General features: G+C 44.1%; 1 protein-coding gene across 3 annotated transcripts in view; it reads right to left on the bottom strand.

Moving 5' to 3' along the window:
- Nucleotides 1–940: 940 nt before the first annotated feature.
- ARRB1 (arrestin beta 1) overlaps nucleotides 941–18048 on the bottom strand; it is a 344855-nt gene continuing 327747 nt past the window's right edge. For 2 of the 3 annotated variants that reach the window (XM_088472468.1, XM_088472469.1), the window contains exons 12-16: nucleotides 16834–16917; nucleotides 13996–14019; nucleotides 7058–7128; nucleotides 2525–2576; nucleotides 941–1069 (exon numbers count right to left, since the gene is read on the bottom strand). In XM_088472468.1, the coding sequence (XP_088328594.1) occupies nucleotides 958–1069; nucleotides 2525–2576; nucleotides 7058–7128; nucleotides 13996–14019; nucleotides 16834–16917 (343 nt within the window). In that variant the 3' untranslated portion in view covers nucleotides 941–957. The remainder of the gene's footprint in view (nucleotides 1070–2524; nucleotides 2577–7057; nucleotides 7129–13995; nucleotides 14020–16833; nucleotides 16918–18048) is intronic. The other variant, XM_088472470.1, reaches the window with a different exon arrangement.

Raw genomic sequence — 18048 nt, 5'->3', positions numbered from 1 at the left:
CAATTTTTTTCAGTGGTCTTTCGTGAACCTGTCGATTACTATACAAATCTTTGCTTGAATCACACTATGCCCTCACTTCCCCCAAACAGCAAAAAAAAATAATAATATTCAAGCAGAATATTGAAGCCATGATCAGTATATCCTTTACCAAAACATTCAAAATTATAAAAAAATTCACTAATTGGCCCGGTGAATTTAAAACAAATGTTTTAAAATGTATTGTCCACATATAGTGAAAAAAATATTTATTGTTTGTGCGAGCGCTGTTACACGTCCCACCCTCTGTTAAAAAAAAGAGCACTTATATTCGATCAGAAATATATTATTCACGGGGAAGTTCAATGTTTTAGTGGCATAATTATGTTTACGGGCAAATATTCTTTGGGGAGGGACAAAAACTTGAATTATTACTGCAGTAGTCAGAGAATGTTCATCTCACTACCAGATCAGAATCCCTCTCCTTATTTTCACGTTTCCATTTAAGAAACGTTACATCGTCATAAAGTGCCATCAGGTCTCGCCAGTTTTATCCACATATTGCGATACAGTAGCAGTGAAGATTGCTTTTCCTTGTATAAAATACATTTGATTTAATTTCAGATACCACTCAAACTATAGTTTAGCGGTGTACTATTTTTCCGGTAACGAATACTTGTATGATACTACTGGAATTATACAAAATGCATAAAAGACTTGATTAATACAAAAGTGCTACAAGTACTCCTTACACACAGTAATTAGGTGTCATGATTGTTACTCTTTAACTCTCAGATTTTGTGTCGGATTAGTGTAGCTGGAACTGAAGGAAGGTAGCAAGATGCAGAGTGACAATTATGGCACAGCAGTAAGATTACAAGGGCTGCCAGAATCGATGTTATTTTTAGGCTCTTTAGAGTAGAAATGAGGACGCCCCATACACGAGTATCAGACGGTGGGTAAGATAAAGCGACCCCCAGCTTATCTGTCATTTGCGGGAGGAGAGTTTGTTCCGTCATCTTCCTCCTCTTTGTCGTCTTTCATCCCTTTCAGTCTTTGACGAGCAAAGTCTTCAAAAACAATATCGTCGTCGCTGGGTTGAAGAGAGAGTAAAAAAAAGTTAAACATACATATAATGGGACAATTAATTCATCATATAAACATTTGATCGGGGGTGATGCAATCGCCTTGTCACAAAAATAATAAACCTTGTCTTATCTGTTGGAAAAATGGAGCAGTGATGGGCGAGTTTCACGAGCCCCTGAAGACTTTTAATATACGAAAAGTACTTTTGTGTGTAAATTATCATTGTGCTATGTCAATGCAGACTAGAGAGGTGCTCTGTCTTAGAGCAGCCTTTGGTTTTGGGCCAGGGTTGCATAAAAATCAGATTTAAAAAAAAAAAATCAAAAAATCAAAAACGGATTTATTTGATTTAAATCAGATTTTTGGGATTTAAATAGGATTTTTTATTAACATTTTTTTTAAGTAAACGTTATAAATTTTTAAATATTTATTTAAAAATGTTTTAATAAAGGATTTTTTATTAACAATTTTTTTTTAGTAAACGTTCAGTCCTTTAAAAACCGGATATGGTATTTGCATAAAGACGTAGACACGACTGCAGTGAAGGATGCAGCTGCCACATCTGCGTCTGCCTCTGAATCGGGCTGTTAGTGGGCTGAACCAATATTTATGGGAATGCATCCTAACAACCCACTAGGAGACGGTGACATCACTGCGGCATTTGTGCCACACGTGAAGAAGAGAGGTAATGAACGCTACAGTCATCCCTCTAGTCCAGTGGCGGCTCCAGAGGTGGGGCTGCAGCGCAGTCCAAAATTCAAATAGGGGAGCAACACCAACTGCCAGAGAGTCCCAGAAGGCGATGTTAGGCAGCAGTTTGGGTGGCAGTTGGTGAGGCTCCCCTATTTGAATTTTGGACTGTGCTGCAGCCGCACCTCTGGAGCCTCCACTGCTCTAGTCTATGTCAAGGCAGACGGCAGTAAACCCTGCTACATTAATATAATTAAACATGAATCTTTGAAAATCGCAGTAAACATCAACTATATCTTAACAAGCAAAGCACAAGTTTTAATAAGTCAGAACTTTACTTAACTTTCTGTGCTTTGTGTTCAGCCCCTTTAATATAAATATTGCTTTTAATATTACTTTCATATATATACAATGTATTGTTAAATGCTAAATTCATATACACACACACTGTATATATAATATATATAATAAATTAATTCTATCTTCCCGCAGTTATTTTTATAAGGTTAAAGAAATTAAATGAGCGCACAAAGCAAGCAAATAACATTTTAGTTTGAAAAGAAAAAAAGAGCAAAAATGAAAATAAAATAAAGAAGAAGGTACGAGTCTTACTTTGTTCTTCCTCTCTCTATGCGCATGCAAAGAAGCGCAGAAGCCGTGCAGAGAAGACACAATCATTAGACGACACATGCATTAGTATCAGACATGCACGCCCCAGCCAGGGGCCGCCAGTTATTACACAGCATATATACAGTATATACATCTGGCTTACTTTGTATCAAACTCTATGAGATTTGTATCTATAGGTGCTTCCTTCTCTGGCACTACAAGAAAACATTATAATTATATCATCATTCATTAACCGTGAAACATCCGGAAATTTCACACAAGTGTATAAGACAGAGATCAATAGCAACAGATTTATCAAAATGAGTCAAACAGGAACCCGGGTTTAGACTCTATGAGCCATATTCAATTTGAACCGAGCCGCGATACTTTTTCGCGGCCCGGACTTTTCGTCTACTTCGCCTGTTTGTAGGTGGAAAAGTATCGCGTGCGTGCCCGCTTTACCCCTTATTCAATTTACGTGAAAATGGGACACGGCGAAATGTGAACAGGCGGTAAGTACTGTCAGAATTGGGGAAATCAGCCTGACACCCCCCAAAAGATGAACTGACATGGGGGTTCCCTATGGTACCCCCGATTTGGGTTGCTGAAGGTATTTGGGGATTTTAAACAGGCTGAATAGCTGCTAAATAGCGTTTTTCTATACGTGGTGCAGAATATTATTCAGGAGTATTTTTTCCAGAAAATAACTTATCCCAGCAAATTTGGGGTACTTGAAAATGGGGGTCAGCATATTTAAAAGTTGCTAAAGTGAAGTTGAAAAAATCATGAAAAATCCACCTGCCGCAAGCACCTGCAATCAATAAAACACTTGGGGCGTACTTGGGGACCCCCCCAGAGTCAAGTTCGCTAGTTTTTAACTTTGTCCCCCAACTGAAAGTGATTTTTTGGGGGTGTCCTTAAGTGTTTTTTTTTTTTAATTTTGACACAGTTTACCTTTGGGGGACTGTCTGAAGGCTGCACGGGGGTTCCCGCAACGTTGCACCCCAAAACCCCAATTCTGCACTTCTTTCCGCCTGCTATTCATAGGCGATACTTTTTCACTTATTACATTGCATTGACTTTCTGCCTAGGCGGAAAATCTTTCAAATTGAATACGGGGTAAAAGCAAAACAGGTGAAAATGACGTCATCGGCGAAAAAGTATCGCGGATCCGGACTTTTCGCCTCAAATTGAATACGGGCCTATAAGCCTCTGGGGGACACCTGGGAAGGTGCGTTCTGAACCCACATTTTGAGTAAGAGGTGAAGTGTATCTGCAGAACATTACATACTGTACAGGGAGATTAGAGAGTTACATTACCTTGTCCATATCTCTCGCTATGAACTGACGTGCAAACACCAATGCTTATTCCACCTTATTTATCAAAGAGCAAAAACCAGATCTGCCAAGTCGAATAGAATTGTGCATAAATTCACCTAAACCACTGGTATAATGGTGCATACACACGGTACGATCTGTACCACCGAACGACTTGAAATAGTATCTTTCAGTGAAGTCATCGCTGCCACATCTCTGACCAGGCAAAGTTGACGAAATCGTGCAAGTTGGCCTGCAATATGGTCGTCCGTACATGCAGGCCAACTTGCACGATTTCGTCAACTTTGCCTGGTCAGAGATGTGGCAGGATGACTTCACTGAAAGATATATTTCAAGTCGTTGGTGGTACAGATCGTACCGTGTGTATGCAGCCTAAGAATAGCGTTCCACTTGAATACCATGTACTGTAACGTGATTTCCAATGGCTTATTTCATCGAAGTGTAGGACAGGGAAGACAGCAACTTTTATTTATATTGTTGTTTATTACTATATATATATATATATATATATATATATATATTTATAAATATATATATATATATATATATATAAATTAGTTAAAAATAAGTAAAAAGTTTTCAAAAGTTTAAAATGTTTACAAATGTTAAAATGTCTAAAAAAACTGTTATAAAAGAAAAGTCTCATTGACAGTATCAGGCTGAGAGAAAATAACACTTATACAGCGCCCATGTGCAATAGAAGTGTTTACACAGCTTTGTAAATACGGCATTAATAGTAAAATACATCTATTACATTTAATAAACTTTCCCCGTTATACATCACACAAAGAAACATCTTGCACACAGATGAAACTGTTGGGTTGTGACTCTCTCTGAACACATCTGCAGCTCAACTTACCAGCAGCAATTAGCAGGGTTTTCTCCACAATCGTCATCACTCGTCAGCCCCTTAAACCTTCATTTAATTTCTCCTTTTACTCATTAACTCACCCTATCCTGACCTTTGCCCTCAGCTGCCTCTGTCCTTCACATTCTAAACCTCGGGAGAGATTTATCAAATCTCGGAGACAGATAAAGTGGTGAAGTTGCGCATAGCAACCAGTCAGCTTCTAACTGTCATGGTTCTTGCATAGCCTGTTGGTATTGGCAACATCTCCACTTTAGCTCTCCCCAAGATTTGAAACATCTACCCCTTTAAGCCACTGTTTAGTCGACACTCGCACTCTACCTTATCGCCTCGTCCTTGCTGTTGTCACTTCCATTCGCCACCTTCCCAGGTTATATAACTAATACTGAGAAGATAACACCCATGAAACAGAAAATATTAACGATATGTGACGGGCTGAGGGATCGGCCACCCGGCTCCACCACACTTTTTGTGTTAATTCTGATTTTCATCACTGACTACTTTTACTTCTTTGCCAATGCCAGCCAGCCACCGGTGTTAGAAGAGTGCTCACTGCCACCACCTGGTTCCTTTGTGTTCTCAGGAAACCACTCACACTTTTTGGACAATATGGAGCTGCTGGAAATCTCTCTTTGCTAGATCATTTCCTGACTGCTTTCTGAGGATTGCTGGGAAGCTGGCAGAGCTCTGACTCTAGAATGCTCTAGAAGATATTAAAGGCGTCTCTCTGGTTTTAGTCAAAACATCATCTAATCTTTAGATTCCTCACCTAATCTCAGTTCCAGGATTTGTCTAGAGCCACCTCCAAACCAAATTTGGCTACAGGAGTATAGAATCCAGAACCTGGAAGAACCATGGGGTAACATTCCATCCAATTTTATTACAGCCCTTCCATAGCTGCTGGGAGGGCCCTTGGTACAGATGTTCTCCAGTCTTTGGACTCAAAAATGGAAGGGCAGCACCTCATTATCACTTGGCCTTTCTGGACCATACTAGAACACTAGCTTAGTGTATTATATTCTATATTGCTTATAAATAAGAAGGGGCCATACTGTGCCAGGTAAAGAGTCTGACACTTTAGAGGAAGGACCCAGTCACACTCCCCCCTCATGCAGACCATCGGTGGACCAAATCTGGCTCCATATGTTTAGTGAAGGTATTTTACTCCAGGTGGTAACTTTGGTAAATGCTTTGATAAAGTCTCTTTACGAGATGAAACGCGTCAGTTAAAACCTGTCTGGTGGCCTGTGGAGCAGAAATGAAAACCTTCAGAGCTTTTCATATTCCCGCTATGTAAAATTGTCATGCCGGAAAGATCCAACGCGTGTACAGACACAAGAGCGCTGTGAACTGATTATTGTTAATTTAGGGACACTTTTGAAAGTTATCTGGAACAATGTACATATTCATTCCTAACCATTGGGTTTAGAGGACTCAAATAGAAGGAGGTCTGATTGCCTTTAATTGTACCTGTGTGCTATTAGTGCGGATCCAGAATATGCTCCGGCTGGGGTTCTCAGCTTTTCTAGATATTTCGTTAGTGAAGGGAGTTAATGTTTTATATGTTGTTTTATCTATATTTCACTAAAAAACAATTCTGTTATCGCATGGAACTGTCCTTATATGGGGCGTACTAGATGCTTGTTACCGCGGCAGCTACAAAATCCATTTCTTGGAGACTTGTGTACCTGAGCACACATCAGCCTTTCTCAGTAATACATTATTGCTGCGATGGTCCAAACGCTCATTCACTAGCGCAAGCAACAAATATAATCCAGGGGTAAGTACTGTATACTGCCTGAGGGTGGCAGTGTCGCTGGTCCTCTATGGTTACCTCTGGGTTTTCCAATTTGAAATGATCGGCAGTAGGTTTATTTCATATAATAATAATAATAATAATGATAAGGTATATTTAAAAACTCTTTGGGGGTGATTCAGCGGTTGATCACAGATTCCCGATGTTCGGGAATCTGCGCATACGACTGACCCAAACTGCGCATGTGCAGTACAGGTCTGCGATCCCACACGCAGTCCGGCAGCAGTGATTGACAGTCTGCTGCCTTTTCTGGGCGGGGAGGGGGCAGCGACACGCCTCTGTTTCCCAAGATGGAGGCGTCGCAGCCGTTGGCGGGGAGTGGAAAAAGAACATTTTTCTGTCTGCTAAAAGAGGTTTTCTGGCCTCTCTTACTCATCTGCGGTTGTCGGCTTGCGTGCCCCCGTGGACACTCAGCCGGGTGAGGGTAGCACAGATGCTCCGATGCCGAGTCCTTGGATGCAGCTTGGGTCAGAAATGCATGCTGCGCCTCCCGCTGCATTACCATTTTAGTGCTATCGCGGCTGCTACCACGTTAGCAGCTGCGATAGTCTCTGCTGAATCACCCCCTTTATACGGAAACGTAATGTCAGATACTTGGAAGCCACTTCCAGATTAATGAAGCTTTCTTGCGCCCGCATACCGCCTCCAACGTCACCATAAAACGTGCGTCTCACCTTCTCTGTGCAGCGGCTCCTCCTTGGGTTTCGGATGCATGAGCGTAAAAGGCAGTTCTACGGCAACGTCACTAGAGAATAAAAGGATAACATTAAATTAGAGCGCTGCCTGTTGTGTAGCCATTGTTTTCAGAGAGCCGGTGGCCGCGTGACGGTCAAAAGGCTGTAAATCTAATCGTAGCAAATAGTAAAATGAAAGGTAAAAATAACAAAAAGTGTATAAAACATACAGGTAACGACTTACAGTATGGACGCTATCAGCTGCTATCAGCTTCTGTGACTATTCAGCATTCGGAGGCGTACCTATGAAGTGCCTCAGCGCCCATTATATAGGAATAACTTATGTTACACTGATTCCGCTTTCTATCTCTGGCACAATTATTGCAGGATATCTAGTAAAACTCTATTTTCGCTGTTATACTTTCATTATTTAAAACTGTTGCAGCCACTTGGACTAAGGAGCTCATTCAGACCCGCTCGCTAGATGCATTCGCTCGCAGCCTGCGTATGCAAATCCAGCGCAAGGCCAGCAAGGCAGGCGATCGCACGGCAAGGCATTAGCACGCCCACTATGTCTTGGCGTGCGATCACTATGTGTATGCAGACGCCCACCAGCCATTCATAAGACGCCCACTTGCGCACGTCATCTCCTGGAAGTGCATGAAAACATTGGTACATCGAGCACCATCGGATGCGATCGCAGGGCTTGAGGTTGACTATACCTTGCCGCAAGCACTGCGATCACTTCAGTGTGAAATCCCACCAAGTGACGTGTACTACGACGCTGCCTTTTAATTATGCACGCCTCTGAAAGGGCGTTGTAACACTCAGGCACGCCTGCGTTCGCACCTCCACTCCCCCGTTTCTAGTGGCCTGCCCCTGTCACTACCCACAAACGGCCTCTCCTGTCACTCACTCTGCTGGGCCGTCTATGTACAACGAGCGAACGTACAGTATTCTGATCTTTCGCAGTGGTTTGCGCACGCGCATTGCGATACATATGCATGTGCAGAAAGCGACTATCGGTCAGCTACGAGCATTCGCATCATAGCGAGCGGGTCTGAATCAGCTAAGTTCAATGAAAAAATAAAACGTAGCAAAAAACATGAGTTTCCACTGGCCTGAAAGAATATGAAAAGTAATAATGCTGGGGATACACTATACAATTATCGGGGAGATCCGCCCCATATCAGCGAATCACCCCGATAATTGTACTGTGTATGCGGACGACCGAGAGTAAAATATTGTTCTTTTGGGCATGCCGGATCATTCAGCACGCCCGTTCAATGCGATAATCTGAAAATTAAATATTGACCGCATCGGGCAGTGTATGCCCAGCCGTGGCTGACCGACAGACCGGCAGATATTGGGGCCAGTACACTGTCAGACATCTGCAGACTGTCAGGCATTTTATCTGGCAGTGTGTCCTCTTGCACAGGGCCGGATTAAGGCCCACATGGGCCTGGAGCTGAAAATGTTCAAGGGCCAATACTGAGAAGGGGAAGAGCTGTGATCGGTGCTGTGTGGGTATGGTCAAAGTCACCTTGGTGTGTACACCCCCTACACTATGAGACACAATGTCTCCCTAAGTACATAAAAATAGAAAAATTGCATAATTTTTTTTAGGGGGAAAACTAAAAAAACTATTTATGGCCAGTTAGGTAATCATGTTGTCATCTTGATAGGCCTATTTTTATGTGGAGGCCTGGAGCTGTAGCTCCATCCGCCCCATTGTTAATCTGGCCCTGCTCTTGCATGTTTGCTGCACTCGTGGCAAAGTTGCGTACCCGCGAGCGGATACGTGCGCTGCGTTCGCACACGCGACTCCATAGGATTGCATGGTGCATACGCTATGCTTGCCATGGTGTAGCGTAGCACATGTGGATAGTCGCACGGCGCGATGCATATGTGCATACGTTTGTAGTGCGATTGGCAAAGATGCAAGAGGACACATCTGTAGAAGCAGAACGAGTAACATAAAGAGTAAGAGAAAGAATAATAGAGAGAGAAAGAGTTAGAGTAAAGAAAATCTATATTCTCAGTGGGGACCGCAGTCTGACCCCTATCTACCAAGCTCTAAACATCATCGATTTTCAGAGCTTGGCCCAGGAGCGTCTTTCTGCCGCTTCTGCCTATGGAAAAATGACAGTTAGGAGCTGATTGGTTGGGACTTTTTCTCTCTCCAAGGCTTAGTACATATACCCCGAAGTGAATCAATCACAATTGCCATGAATCAGTCCAGAATCCTGCCCTGTTCTCTTATTTAGAGGCAGCCTGAACTACAGTAACATTTCCATTATGTTAAATTAATATCTGAGACTTTTGAGCTTCCGTAATATATACAGTAATATATACAGTAAGTAGTCAGTACCGCAGGGGACCAGTGGTTACAAAGTGGTGCCACAATCACAGGACAATATAACTAGTCTGCTTCTAGCTCTCCTATAAATGAATAGACTATATCATACAGAAGCTGGTTTGTCCTTAGCCTTTAAGTGTGATTAAACCTCCATTTGTGTTGATGGTTTGAGTACAGATACTCTGGGCCTGATTTAGACCCGCTCGCAAGCGTGTCGATGGTCGGGCAGTGCACACGCCCCGTGTGCGCGAGTCCCGGAGCGATTGAGAACTTCACTTGCTCGGGGCTCGCAGCAAAATGGGGCGGCTGTCGATGTTGATCGACAGCTCGCCCCATTTAGTAGGCGGGTCGGGCGGGGGGGTGGCTGCACAAACGGAAGCGCTCCCGAAGGAACGCCTGCCGTTTGTGGGCGGCCCTACTGACATGTGATGTCAGTAGTGAGCTTCCTGCTCTATTAGAACAGGAAGTTCACTGGGGCTTGCGGTGGATGAGACCCTACCACAAGGGTCTCGTCGCAAGCACGATGGTCACGATAATCGCCAGGCCGCCCGCACAAGCTGTGGGTGGTCACCCACACCTAAGTGAGCGGCCTGGAGGTGGATTTTTTATTTCTTTTAAATCCACCCTGATTCAGAATCAGGACCTCTGGGCCTGATTCAGAGCCGCTCGTAAGCGGCCGCTCGTTCGTTCGGAGCGATGTTCGCACATCTGCGCATGCGTATGGGTTTTAGTACGCATGCGTGAACCAGTCAGTGCGGTCAGAATTCGTGTGCTCGCAAAATAGCAAATGCCTGGTAATTTGAGTGACAGGAGGAGGCATTTGTGGGTGGTAACAGGGGAAGGTGCTTGAAAACAGGGAGTGGAGATCAGAACGCAGGCGTGCCTAAAGGTCAAAACGGGCGTTTTATGGGTGTGCATAATTAACAAAGCAGCGTCATTGACCACGTCACTGGGTTGTCTTTTAGCCTGAACTGCTTGCATGATTGCGGTAGGAAAATCCAACCACAAGAATAGCGAGCAGTTCAGACGCCGTTCGATGTACTCGATTAATCTAATAAATAGCGGAGATGACGTATGATGCGAGCGGCCAGGGGGCGTTTTTATCAAAATAACGTCAGCATGTTTTGTTGGCTCGTTCAGACATAGAGGCGTCAACAGACCACAAAGAGCGAACGGTCAATTTAAATAGCCAGCCCCTTTTTCTGGGCAAGCGAGCGCAAATAGCGTCCGGCTTTGAATCAGGCCCTCTGTTCCTACGACTAGTTCATTAAGCAAATTGGTCACTAAACGAGGAGCCGCATATACTTAATACATGGAAATAATTTTTATTTATTCTAAATAAAGAAAAAGGTCTAAAAGAAGCTGAAACTTGATACTGTAACTGTGTCTTACTTTGCATAACTCTTAAACACTGTACAGTACAATTAAACTTATAAAAAAAAAAGACATCAAACATTGTATTCAGTGTACAACGGGTTCCAGCTGTTAGGAGCGCGGATCGTAAGTCCGAGCGGTTGTTAAACGCGTAGGTTATAAGTGCGGAGCCTCTGTACCTGGCCATTAAGCCACCTGAATCATGCAGAATAAATAGTAATACACAGCCACATAAATGTTATACGGTTATAAGCGAGAACACGTAACGCAGCGGTGGGAGCACGTGCAGGAGTGACAGCCCCATATCAGCTACATAACAGTGTATTACATGGGAGACTATGAAGACATCCTCGCACTTTGTTACACGGTAAGTGAAGCATGAAGAGGTTCCAGAACATGCAATGCAAACATGAAATCACCATGCAAGGAAATGGGAAGGTAACATACTTCTATCGCCTGCCTGTGCAGGGCTAGATTGCAAGCTCACCTGGCTACTTACATTTGTTTTTTGCATAGCTGCCTAACCAGTAATTATTGTGGGCTGCAGAATTCTATACTGTATTGTAAATTACTGATGGAGGAGATTCCATGTTCTGTTCCCATGATGTATTATAGGTACAGTATGGGCACTATAATAATGTACACACTAGGGTAACCCAGAAACTTCAATAAACCCTGTAAAACATAGCAGCATAAAGCCAGGAGCCAGGGGAGCCTTCATGGTAAATACGCTGTTCAGTGTTACTCTGACTGCAGACTCAGGCCCTGATTCAGAGCCGGGCTTGTGATGAGACCCTTGTGGTAGGGTCTCGTTGCCGCAAGCCCCAGAGAGATTTCGGCTCTAACAGAGCCGGAATCTCTCCACTGACATCACTGGTGATGTCAGTGGGGCCGCCCCCAAACGACAGGCGTTCTCATGGGAATGCCTCCGTTTGGGCAGCCACCCCCCCGGCCCGCCCACCAAAGGGGGCGTGCTGTCACTCAACATCGACAGCTCGCCCCCTTTGTTGCGAGTGCCCGTTGCTAGCCGGGTCTCACGCATGCGCACGACGGAGCCGGCTCCGTCGTGCGCATGCGTAGTGGGCCACCATCGACCCGGTTGCGAGCGCTCAGTGCTTGCGACCAAGTCTGAATCAGGCCCTCTGTTATACAATTACCGCTTCTCTCCAATGCCGTCAACTGATGCTCCTTCCACATTGTGGGGACAGTGGGGCTGATTCACTACGGATCGCTATTCTGCTTATACGCACGCAACGCAGTTGCTAATATCAGCAGTGATATGTAAATGTTTGCATTCGCTTTGCAAAAGACGCCCACTTCCCCTTACTCACATCCGTATACTTGGCCAACATAGCGAACCATTGGTAACATCAGACAGTTAGGGAAGCCCGGACCTCACTCAGGAATTGCTAACTTCAGCGCACGCTATGAGGCCTCAGCCTGCGTATGGTGTGGCAGTGGCAAGTTTATGCATGCCCATGCAACGCTGTTGAAACGCACTGGCACGCCTGCGTTCGCCCGACCACCCCCCCGTCACCACCCACACACGGCACTTCCTGTCAATCACTCTGCCATGGGTCTGCGCATCCTATGCAATCGCTGTCTGATCGCAGTGGCTAGTTCGCACACTGCGATGCATGTGCAGTACACAACAATCGACCGATTGCGTGTGTATAAGCACCTGCGTTCCCTGCTGAATCCGGCCCAGTGTTACAATGGGGTCTGATAAACACAGAATGACAATTTGTTAACGTTACTTTTTATTTCATTAGGCACACAGGGGAGGTATCGGGATCATTAGGCACACAGGGGAGGTATCGGGATCATTAGGCACACAGGGGAGGTATCGGGATCATTAGGCACACAGGGGAGGTATCGGGAACAAGCCAAGGGTCTTCTGTGTTTCCTGGTTTTCATCTTAAAAACCTGTACACAATGGGAAGACAATCAGCCCCCTCACTAATAAGATCATTAGGGTGGAGGTCCATAGTAAGATGGACACATAGTAACACCAGCTCCCACTCTGATAATGCAATCAGCTGCCATATAGTTTGGTCAATAGACGTGGGCCATCGGCCACAGAGAGTACTGTAGCCATGGTAATAACATTGGTACTGTATTACTGTCCTGTAGCTCTCTCAGAATCCTGCCCTACACTGCAGGGACGGTCAGATCATTACCCGCCTACCAAGTGGCATGACAAGTAGTCTAAGAGCATTTCTATCAACAAACCCATTCACCTGCCCAAGCAGGATCCGCCGCCCGGACCTGAGAAATGAAGGGGCTTATTACATAGTTGCGCACAAGTCACGGTGCACACGGATCTCACTAGTGCGTACGGAATGACCAGCCTGTGGACGAGCCACGCTTTCAGTGAAATTGGCGTTACTGTGTGGCGACTTTGTGATCACGCTGAACTCTTCTGTCTCGATGTTGCTCACCTCCCCCACCCGACTTCCCCCTTTATCCATCAAAAATCTTCCAAAGTCACACGGTCCTATCCCATAGCTAGAAAATCCAATTGTACCTCGGTCAACACCTGAGATAGCCAGCGACTTGTCCCTTATATTCCTCCCACCGATCGATCAAAAATGTGATCAATACGAACATCTATTGGCAGAGCGATCACACTGTGCTGGAATCTATCGGTAACCACATAACTGACCTTCAGCGGAGAACAAATGATGTTGGTGACAAAACTATTATTATATGCAGTCAAAAACACATTTTCGGGTGATCAGAATCAGCCCCAATGTCCAGTATTTCTTCTCTACTGACTGTTAATAAATTTACTGACACTTGAAATAGATAATTTATCCTCGGTGCCATGGGGCTGAGAATAATGCTGTCAATATGAATACACTGTATAGATGGTAGTAACACTAAATAACAGTCACACACTACAATAAAGTTATTATTTAATAGTTACGAGTTACTTAAATCTGCTCAAACCCATCGGTGGAAATTGCAATAGTTGTGTCTGACTGACGGGACAGGTGACCAGGGATCTGCGACATGAGGGGATGGGAGCAATAGAGAGATGAAGACGGATCATGCACATAGCCCCTGGCAATGAGCCCACTGGCACAAGACATTGGACGAGCACTGAATGAAGACTGAACGGTGACACAGTTCAATGGAGGACAGACTCGTGTTCAGCTAGACAGATAGAAATAGCTGCAGCTTGCAATGGGTTCGGCATTACCTTGACGCAAGGTCTCCCAGTAGGCTGGCAGTGTTCAAAGTAGATTAAATAATTAGTCAGACAGAAAGTGCATTGCATTCAGTAAATTGCTCTTTACTTCCAGGTTCCCGCCACAGTCACATGATATAGGAACTGCATACATTAGTCCCTGAACAGTCCATAGCAGGAGGGCACAGATCATAGGAGTCTCGGTTCCACATTTTAGGGGTCGATTCAATTTAACTCACCCCCGCTAGTCCGGGCAAATAAGTGTGGCTATATGCCGCACCTACATTACCCCCGGACTAGCTGATTTTTGTTTGTAGCCCCAGATGGTGCGTCCAGAAATCAGCGAGTCCAGGGTGGGATCAGGCCGCGAGGAGGGCAAGTTCCGCTGCTGTTGCATCGTTAACTCAACCTCCTCGCATGTAATTGAATTGAGCCCTACATCTTAATACAACAACTTTAATAATCATATTTATTTACCTGATTACAGAAAGAGCATTAAAATGTCAACAGTTTACCAAAGATGAAATCCCTACGCCTGACACTTGCGCCTTCTTAATCTTGAAGAGTCAGAACAGGAAGGGGTCTAAACAGGGAGGTAACTAGGTATTTGAAGGCCCGATAGCAAAAGTTTGTAAGGGCCTCTATGCACCACTAAATGGTGAAAAATGTATGTAACACATGTAACTTCGACAAGTAAGAAGGGCCCCCTTTAGCTCTGGACCCCATAGCAGCTGCACCTCTTGCACCTTGTAGTTATGGTAGTTACGCCCATGGGTCTAACATAGGCGCGTAATTGAGACCTGAGGCAGGCTCGCACTGCATGCGGCTTTTTACAGCTTATTTTTGGACAACTCCACACCAGCTCCTGAGAGAGGTCCACAGAGCAAATCCAGGGGGTGTGAGGATGTATTGCGACCATCATGGAATCGTTTATTAAGCTCCTCCCATGTCACTAGTATGAGGGAGAGTGTACGGCTCTTCTGGGAGAACTAACAGAAATTTGCAAATTTAATTCATACAGCACAGACCGTCAGGACCGGCGCTAGGCTTAGCTGCGCCCAGCACCAGCCCTGTTTTGCCGCCCCTTCCCTCCTCCGCTCCCTCCCCCTGAGCATTTATCATCAAAATAGCTCCGGGTGGGAGGGAGGGCTTTTAATGCGCCCGTCGGATCCCATGGCGTTCCGGGCTACAGAACGGCTTGCCCGTGCCTGGAGCCACTGCTGACAGTCGTTGCGGTAACCGCTGTCCCTTTGAGTTATGTCCCTGGCAAATTGTAGAAGTCTCTCAAAGAAGATTTCTCCGGAGAAACCTGACACTGCACATGAGCACAGCGTCAGCTTCCGGGGTCAGCAGGGGGCTGCTAGAGAGATATTGAAATATCTCTCTCCTGCACCCCCATAGGCTTAAAATAGTTTACACCATCTGAAGATGGTATAAACTACCCGGGCTAAACTCCGAAAAACTTAGCTTTTTGAAGTTTGGTACACAGAGGTCAGATCGTAGTCCCCATTGATAATAATGGGGGCTGCGATCTGCAGCGCTAACTATCACTTTGGTGGAGATTTCTGTGAAATCCCCTGCCTTGTGCCATTAGTACATAGGAGCAATACATAAAATGATGCAGAAATTACAGTTTCTGCATAATTTTAAATACATAGGTCCCTTAATGCCCTGTTCCGCCATGAAATTCACTTTGTGCAGCTTTGCTAATATATATAACATACAGGGCCTTGTGGGATGACCCCCGAAAACACCCGCAAATACTGAGGATCCCCTGAATGTTTGCATATCTCCAATATCAACTCAAATGCTGTATTTACCAAGCAGTGTAATGTGAAATGTCTGACATACATGGGCCATTAACCCCTACAGAACCTGCTGCGGCCATTAGTTTGGAAGATTAGTGACAAATATTGTACTGTGTCTACCCTCTGACCAAAGACTCCAAACGCAACGTCCAGGCTGTTAGTAAATGTATTTATATTTATGCATTGTGTTCCTCTCGTTCCATGACCTGAAATGTTTGGGATGAATGTACTTAGCGATGCTATAAAAAGAGACGGCGGTGTAGAGCCAGCGCTGTGCGAGCAGGGAGAGAGCGGTCTCTGCCCCTGAGTCACCCTCTATTATGTGTTCCCATCAGTCATTGGAGCAATTAAGAGGGGAACAAAATGTGATGTTTTGCAACAATCAGGATAAAAAGACTTATTGGCTGTACAGGAGCAGAGGTAAGCAGCCTGTAACTCTGCAGCTGCTGTGGAACTACAAGTAGCAGTATGCTCTGGCAGACTTAAGCTGATGTAAAGGTGGAGGTACACTGGAGATAGGCTACCGGCCGCTCCCCAGGAGCTGTGTCAGTGAAAATAACAATAGGCCACATACCAGGTGCATTATATACAGCAGATCTAGACCTGTAGCTCTCCAGCGGCTGTGGAACTACAAGCACCAGCATGGCCTGTCAGTCAGAGGCTGCTCTGGGTCCTGCAGCTAGTGGATGAGGTCTTCCCACAGCAGCAGAGACAGAGACATTGCGCACTAGTGGACGGTCCACTAGTGTGCAATGCGCGACCGCCCGCCATTACTGTACTGAGTGTCGCTATGCCGCACTTAGCTCCCATAGAGGTGAGACTATATATATGCACTGTACCTCTATATATACTGCCGATATCACCACCGCTGTATGTCTCCCACATCGCTGTGCTGTTACCGCGGTTCCCTAGTGCGCCTGCACGCCTGGCTATGGATCACCGTGTGGCCTAAACTTCATTATACAATCCCGCTGGGGCCTCGTGTAAACCTCCCAGGGTATATACCAATAGGACATAACAATAAATACAGCCGGTAACTTACCCTCCGCGGGACACCACCAGCTTTACTTTCACTTTATATGAGACGATGATGCCCAGGATCTCCTTGTTGGCGCCGTCTCTCAATCTACAGATGATAAAACAGCGAGTGAGGGGCTGCCGCCAGAATAAGCCCCAGTATTACCGCTACATTACATCTGGCATTAATAGACAGCGCCAAGGCTCCATCTATCACCTGCACCCAAACGTGGCCCAATAACCACATTATATAGATACGAGAATATGGCGCAGTGACCACCTCATTCATAATACAGCAAAGACATTATAATATAATATATAATAACAGGAATAAGCCACAATGACCACACATGTATATATCTATCTATATTTATGACAGATAGATAGACAGACAGATAGATAGATAGATAGATAGATAGATAGATAGATAGATAGATAGATAGATAGATAGATAGATAGATAGATAGATAGATATGAGATATATAGATATAATGATAGATAGATAGATAGATAGATAGATTGATAGATATGTGATAGATAGATAGATATGAGATAGATAGATAGATAGATAGATAGATATGGGATCGATAGACAGACAGATAGATATGAGATAGATAGAAAGACAGATAGATATGAGATAGATAGATACTGTAGATATGAGATAGATAGATAGATAGATAGATAGATAGATATGGGGTAGATAGATAGATAGATAGATAGATATGGGTTAGATAGATATGGGATAGATAGATAGATAAGAGATAGATAGAAAGATAGATATGAGATAGATAGATTGATAGATAGATAGATAGATAGATAGATAGATAGATATGAGATAGATAGATAGATAGATAGATAGATAGATATGAGATAGATAGATAGATAGATAAATAGATATGAGATAGATAGTTAGATATATATGGGTTAGATAGATATGGGATAAATAGATAGATAGATAGATAGATAGATAGATAGATAGATAGATAGATAGATAGACAGACAGAGAGACAGACAGACAGATAGATATGAGATAGATAGATAGATATGAGATAGATAGATAGATAGATAGTTAGATATGGGTTAGATAGATATTGGATAGATAGATAGATAGACAGACAGATAGATAGATAGATAGATAGATAGATAGATATTAGATAGATAGATAGATATGAGATAGATATTAGATAGATATATAGATATGAGATAGATAGATAGATAGATAGATAGATAGATAGATAGA

This window comes from Taudactylus pleione, unplaced genomic scaffold (genome assembly GCF_031769625.1).
Source record: "Taudactylus pleione unplaced genomic scaffold, aTauple2 ptg000124l, whole genome shotgun sequence".
NCBI lineage: Eukaryota > Metazoa > Chordata > Amphibia > Anura > Myobatrachidae > Taudactylus > Taudactylus pleione.
This window is presented reverse-complemented; position numbering and strand designations above follow the sequence as displayed.